Source organism: Chiloscyllium plagiosum, chromosome 39 (genome assembly GCF_004010195.1).
Source record: "Chiloscyllium plagiosum isolate BGI_BamShark_2017 chromosome 39, ASM401019v2, whole genome shotgun sequence".
NCBI lineage: Eukaryota > Metazoa > Chordata > Chondrichthyes > Orectolobiformes > Hemiscylliidae > Chiloscyllium > Chiloscyllium plagiosum.
In genome coordinates, this window is record NC_057748.1 from 15,831,172 (window position 1) to 15,838,471 (window position 7,300).

The following is a 7,300-nucleotide window of genomic DNA, read 5'->3' on the forward strand; positions in this document are numbered from 1 at the left end:
AGAGAGATGGTTACAGAGAGATCTGCACTCTTAAAGGGACCTTTATTTATCAACGATCTGTGAAGTCAAATTCCTAAGAAGTGGAAAAGAAAACATAGGAAATTCTACAGAGGATATTTGGCTAAGCTGACTGGTTTTGAAACGTGACTATTTTTTTTTGAACCGTAATCGGGATTTTGTTTTAATCGGTTCTGTATTCGAGAGGGGAACATAAAAGATAGGTGCGGTGTGGAGGAACAGAGGGATCTGGATGTGCAAGTACATAGATCCCTCAAAGTTGTTAAGAAAGCATATGGAGTTTTGGCTTTCATTAACAAGGGGATCGAGTTTAAAAGCCACGAGGTTTTGCTGCAGCTCTACAAGTCCCTGGTGAGGCCAAACTTGGAATATTGCGTCCAGTTCTGGTTGCCCTGCTATAGGAAAGATACAGAGGCTTTGGAGAGGGTGCAAAGAAGGTTTGCCAGGACGCTGCCTGGACTGGAGGGCTTCCCTTATGAAGAAAGGTTGAGAAAGCTCGGACTTTTCTCTCTGGAGCGAACGAGGAAGAGAGGAGACCTGATCGAGGTGTACAAAATAATGAGAGGAATAGATAAAGTCAACAGCCAGAGACTCTTCCCCAGGGCAGGATTGACTGGTACAAGGGGTGATAGTTTGAAGATATAGGAGGAAGGTATAAAGGAGACGTCAGAGGTAGGTTCTTTACGCAGAGAGTTGTGAATGCATGGAATGCGTTGCCAGTGGTGGTGGTGGAAGCAGAATCATTGGGGACATTTAAGCGACTGATGGACAGGCACATGGATAGCAGTGAGTTGAGGGGTGTGCAGGTTAAGATATTATATTTTACATTAGGATTAAATCTCGGCACAACACCGTGGGCCAAAGGGCCTGTCCTGTCCTGTGCTGTACTTTTCTATGTTGTATGGGTTTAGAGAAAGGCGTTGTAAATAGTTGTTCATTAATTATTCTCTGTTAGACTTAAAGAAATAAAGTCACCAAGTTTTGCTTCAAATAGTGACTTTTGGGATAGTTCTTGCCTCTTGAATTTTAACAAATTAATGCAGGGGGTGTTGTCGGTTTAAATTAGCTGGGGGGGGTTTACCCTGTGTCGTATTAAATGTGTGTAAGTATTGTCTTTTGTAAGTGAGAAATGTCCAATCTTCATGTGGAAAGACTGTACAGAACAGAACAGCTCTAGTGACTGTGTGTGTAAAGATTTTAAAGTACATTTTTGAAAAAAAAATTAGTTGTGCTTCAGCTGAACAGCAAGGCAGGTTCAAGAGGACTGAAATGGTCTAATCTATGGCAATTTTCTAATGTTTTGGCTTTAAGTACCCCACATACAAAACCACTTCACAGGTTGGCTGGGTAATAACCAGAAGAGTGCAGTACCCACAGAGACCCACACAGTCAGAGACATCCGTCCGCATCGCCCCAGTAACAAGGCTCAGTGGTCTTCGACTGACAGGCCATGGCAAGGTGGGGAGGAAGCTGTGAGGTTTGCGGGAAATAAGGCTGCTCGACCTGCACGTCAAGGCTCCAGTGTCTCAGTATCTCCTGACACAAGGTGTCCCCCGATCGACAGTTCTTGTACAAACCTCCACAAGCACACACCCGCACGCGCACACACACACCCGCACGCACGCACGCGCACACACACACACGCATGCACACACTTCAGATATCTTGCATGCAGTACCACCTTGGGGTTTTGGAGTCTTGTGAATGGGTTGAGGATTTGTTGAGAGATGGATAGAATCCCTACAGTGTGAAAACAGGCCATTCGGTCCATCAAGTCCCTCCAAAGAACATCCCACCACCCCAACGCTGACCCTATCCCTGTAACCCAGCATTTTTGAAAGCACCTAGCCTGCTCACCCAACAATACTATTGTGCAATTTAGCACGGCCAATCTACCCTAATCTGCAATTCTGTGAACACTATGGGACAATTTAGCATGGCCAATCGCCCCCTAACCTGTATATTCCTGGGCACTATGGGACAATTTAGCATGGCCAATCCACCCTAACCTGTATATTCCTGGGCACTATGGGACAATTTAGCATGGCCAATCGCCCCCTAACCTGTATATTCCTGGGCACTATGGGACAATTTATCATGGCCAATCGCCCCCTAACCTGTATATTCCTGGGCACTATGGGACAATTTAGCATGGCCAATCGCCCCCTAACCTGTATATTTCTGGGCACTATGGGACAATTTAGCATGGCAAGTCCACCACAATCTGCACATCCCTGGACAAGTTAGCACTTCCAATTCAATCTGTATATCATTGAACACTGTGGGACAATTTAGCACGGCCAATCCACCCTAACCTGCACATCGCTGGGTTCTATGGGACAATTTAGCATGGCCAATCCACCCTAACCTGCACATCCCTGGGCACTATGGGGCAATTTAGCATGGCCAATCCACCCTAACCTGCACATCTTTGGACTGTGGGAGGAAACCGGAGCACCCGGAGGAAACCCACGCAGAAATGGGGAGAACGTGCAACCTCCCACACAGACAGTCGCCCCGAGGCTGGGATCGAACCCAGAGGTTGGCACTTTTCTCCGTGAAGAGATCACGGCTGAGAGGGAGGTCTGATGGAGGCGTTCAAAATCCTGAGTGGGCTGGAGAGAGTCAATAGGCAGAAGGTGCTCCCCCTTGTAAAACGAGCAAGAATGAGAGGGACGTCAATTTAAAGTCATGTGCAGAAAAAGCAAGGATGATGTGAGGCAAAGTTTTCTCACACAGTTATACAGTTTAGTAAGGTTAGACCACATGGGAAAGCTAGCTATTTGCATACACAATGGGCTTGACAGTTTAAAACAGAGAGTGGTAGTAGGGAGTTGATTCTCAGACTGGAAGCCTGTGATGTGCCGCAAGAGTCGGTGCTGGGTCTACCACTGTTCGTGTTTGTCAACGTATTGGTCCTGTGGAAAAACAAATTTTGAAAAAAAAAACCAAAAATCGAGATCTATTTCTCACCCCAGCAGCTCGGAGTGAGAGGTGGGAATAAAGGCAAAATATCGGAAATCCAAAACAAGCACAGAGATCGCTGGAGAAACTCATCAGTTCTGTCAGCATCGGTGGAGAGAGAGAGAGAGAGAGAGAAGCAGGGTTAATGTTTTGAGTCTGGTCTGACTGGTCTTCAGAACGTCAGCTTGTACGATGAGGGTCAGGATGCAGAAAACAGTCGTGAAGAGGAGTCATTCCCATTAACTCTGCTTCCCACTTCACCGATGCTGCCAGGCCTGCTGAGTTCCTCCAGCGTTGCCTCTGCCTCCAGAGTCCGACGGGCTGGACGGGGAGACGGGATAATCACCTCGCTCCCGTTTCTGGGCCCGTGGTGTCAGTTCGGGAGAAAGTGAGGCCTGCAGATGCCCGGAGATCAAAAAGTGTGGCGCTGGAAAAGCACAGCCGGTCAGGCAACATCCGAGGAGCAGGAGAGGCGACGGACGAAGGGCTAACACTTGAAGATTGGACAGAAATGCAACAAATTGAGCAGTAATGGCGAGGGGAGGCCGTGTGGTGAGGGTCACTGGAGGAGGCTGACAGGGCAGAGCGCAGGTCCTGGAAGGGTTGAGTTTTAACTGTCCACTTCAGCGTCCCTGTCTTTGACTCGACTGGACCCTTTGATCGCTGCCCTCACTTTGACCCAAAAGAGCTTCTGAGCTTCCGCGTCCGTCGGCCACTGGATGTAGGTCTTCTCCTTCATCACCTTCCGCATCTTGTGGTAGGTGGAGAGCTCGGCTTCCGGAATCTTCTCCAGGAAGAGCAGGACGACGACGTCCTTGAGCTCGTGGAAGAGCCTGTAGCTGGCCAGCTCTAGCTCCATGGAGCACCACTCGCTCTCCAGGTAGCTGCGGCTCATGACGCAGATGGTCTTCCTGCTCTGGTAGATGCTGTCCACGATGTTGTCAATGATGTACTTGCCCAGTTCAAAGTCTCTGTGGTGAAGGCAGAGTTTGAAACACTGAGGGCCGTTGTCTTCCAGGTTGGGCACCAGCTCCTGCAGGACCCACCCTTCGTCATTGGAATTGTAGGAGATGAAAGCGTCGTATCTGTAGGACTGTTGACTCTCTTCCCTTCCCCTGTAGTCGTTCAGCCAGGAGCGTAAAATGTACAGTCCGTACTTAATGTGCCAGTACCCTTTAGCGTAGACGACAGGGGCGAAAGTGAACAGGAGCAACACCGGCAAGATTATTTCGAACATGAGATGCCCAAAGTCCAAGTAACAGACCCGAGTGTCGAACTTGTACAGGTATTCTCTCTGCTGGTTGGCGCAGGTCTGGTTGTAAAAGTAGACGACCTGCACCCTGGGGTTGGAGAGGGACCAGTTTCGGAACCAGCCGTTGCTGCAGATGCAAGGGAACGGATTCTTCCTCAGGTCCAGGTAGCTCAGGGAGGGCAGGTGCTCCAGCACGCTGCTGTTGACCGTCTGGATGGCGTTTTTGCCCAGCACCAAGCTCCTGAGGTTGGCGAGGCCGCCGAAGATATCGACCGACATGAAGCGGAGGCCGACGTTCTCGAGATCCAGCCTCTCCAGGCGTCGGAGGTTCCGGAAGACGCCCGGGTCGAGACTGTGGACGCCGTTGCACGTGTCGGGCATGGAGAGGATCCTCAGGTTGACCAGGCCCTCGAACGTGCGACTGGAGGACAGCGACATCTTGTTCTCTCCCAGGTACAGGTCCCGGAGGGAGGTGAGGCCTCTGAAGAACCCCGGGGGGATGATGTTGATGCCGTAGGGCTGCTGGGCCTGCAGCTTGAGGATGCCGAGTCTGCCCAGGTGGACGAATGGAGCCTTTGTGGCTAGGCCGCTGTTGTACCGGATCCAGTTCTTGGCCAGGTCCAGCACCCTCAGAGACGGGAGGTGGCTGAAGATCTCCCCGCTGATGTGGGTGATGCTGTTCCTGTCCAGGTAGAGCTTGGTCAGGTTGCGGAGCCCGCCGAAGGACAGGCCGGTGAGACTCCGGATCTTGTTGCCACCCAGGTCCAAGATATCCAAGCTGCCGAGGCTGGCGAAGACGTTGTTGAAGATGATGGAGACCCTGTTGTTCCTCAGGTTGAGGGTGCGGAGGCGGGCCAGCCCGGAGAAGGTCTCCTGGTGGAGGTCCGTGATGAGGTTGTTGTCCAGGCGGAGGGTCAGTAGTTGGCTGAGCTCAGCGAAGGCCGTCCTGTTGATGACGGCGATGTTGTTGATGTTCAGCAGGAGGCTCCTGACGCCGGGGGCGTGAGAGAAGGCGCAGGCGGGCACGGCCAAAATCCGGTTGTAGCGGTAAGACAGGTAGGTCAGTTTGGGGAAGGGGGCTGCCCTCTCGCTGCAGCAGGCAGACAGCCTTTGAATCCTATTGTGCTCCAAGAGGAAAGATGTGACTTGCTCCCTCTGGGTTATGAACTTCAGGCAGTTGTCGGCCGTCAGAAAGTTGTGCGACAGATCCCAGACCTTGACCGGTGGGCAGTCCTTCAGGGACAGGAGAGCGGGGTAGGAGATCTGATTGTTCTGCAAGAGCAAGCGCTGAATCGTCCCGTTACCAAGGTGACGGCACAGCTTGGTGAGCTCTGAGAAGCTGCCGAGTCGTAACCCGGAGTATTCAACCCGCTGGGGGTCCACGTTCCCAGATCGGAGCAGCTCCGAGACGTCCAGGGGGTTGTTCCTGACGACCAACCAGGCGACCTTCCTCAGGTCGACGTCGGAGAGCCGGGAGATGTTGTTGTCGGACACGTCCAGGGTGAAGTTGCGGTCCAGGAAATCCCGCCGGCAGTCCAGGGCGCCGAGCGAGGTGTTGCGGAGGTAGAGGAGCCGCAGGGAGAGCGGCAGAGGGGCGGAATGCCGGAGGGAGCGCAGGCGGTTGGTGCTCAGATCCAGGCAGGTCAACTGGCGGAGGGCAGCGACGGAGTCGACCACCCTGGAGAAGTTCCCCAGCCTGTTGAAGCTCATGTCGAGCGTCTGCAGACCCGTGGGCGCGGCAAAGGCGTCAGGCTGGACCGTGGCCAGGCGGTTGTGGTCCACCAGCAGCTGGCACAGGCTGGCCAAACCGAGGAAATCCGTCGGCCCCAGCCAGGATATGCCGTTGTAGGAGAGGTTGAGGACCATCAGCCGGCTGAGGTTACTGAAGGCCCCGGCTTCCACCCAGCTGATCCGGTTGTAGTCCAGCCGCAGGCTGAGCAGGCCCGGCACTGCGCCGAAGCTGCCCGCTGGCAACCGGCTCAGCAGGTTGTGGGAGACGTTGAGGTGGAGGGCGCTGGGCGGCAGGTCCGAGACGGCGCCGGAGACCCGCCTCAGGAACCGGTGGACGCACTGGAAGGAGCCGTTGTGGCTGGCGCTCTGGATGCAGTTCTGGAAACTGTAGCCAGGGGCCACGGGCGCCAGCGCAATGCAGGACAGGGCGCAGACCAGCGGCGGCCAGTCAACACGCAGTCGCGCCATCTCTCCTGGCGTTGGCCTGCTCAGCTGGTGCGTGGACAGTGCTCAGTCCCTCACTCGCTAACCTGCAAATCAGAGACGGTTTATGTTGTAGATTTAGTTGGAAATGAAGCCAACTTGCCAATGCTCCAAGCCATCCTGATTGATGTTTGTGATTTCCTCCTCTGTCAGATTATTAGCTGCTCTTTGAACACCCCCCCTACCCCCCCCCCCCGAATGTCTTGGTTCACCTTTTCTGGCAGAGAGCGAGGGAGCACTCTCCACCTCCTGTCATGCCCAGTGATACCCAGCTCAGGGCCCCATCCCAAGACCCCGGCCTATTAGATTAGATTACATTACATTACAGTGTGGAAACAGGCCCTTCGGGCCAACAAATCCACACCGACCCGCCAAAGCGCAACCCACCCATACCCCTACATTTACCCCTTACTTAACACTACGGGCAATTTAGCATGGCCAATTCACCTGACCCACACATCTTTGGACTGTGGGAGGAAACCAGAGCACCCGGAGGAAACCCACGCAGACACGGGGAGAACATGCAAACTCCACACAGTCAGTCACCTAAGGCGGGAATTGAACCCGGGTCTCTGGCGTTGTGAGGTAGTGGTTAGCCGCACTATTGCTGCAGTTCATCTGTCAGCCCCTCAGTCCCCAGTCACGGCTATTTCACGCACCCCTGCCTTGAAGGCACCATGTATACACACACACACACACACATATATATAAACACTTAGACACACATATACACGCACACACACACATATATAAACACTTAGACACACATACACGCACACACACACATATATAAACACTTAGACACACATACACACATATATAAACACTTAGACACACATACACACACACACA

The 7,300-nt window shown here is 52.9% G+C and overlaps 1 protein-coding gene across 1 annotated transcript in view; it reads right to left on the bottom strand.

Moving 5' to 3' along the window:
- Positions 1-2,744: 2,744 nt before the first annotated feature.
- LOC122542273 (toll-like receptor 13) overlaps positions 2,745-7,300 on the bottom strand; it is a 14,773-nt gene continuing 10,217 nt past the window's right edge. Inside the window, exon 2 of the mRNA XM_043679848.1 lies at positions 2,745-6,495. Within this exon, the coding sequence (XP_043535783.1) occupies positions 3,593-6,433 (2,841 nt within the window). The 5' untranslated portion in view covers positions 6,434-6,495 and the 3' untranslated portion in view covers positions 2,745-3,592. The remainder of the gene's footprint in view (positions 6,496-7,300) is intronic.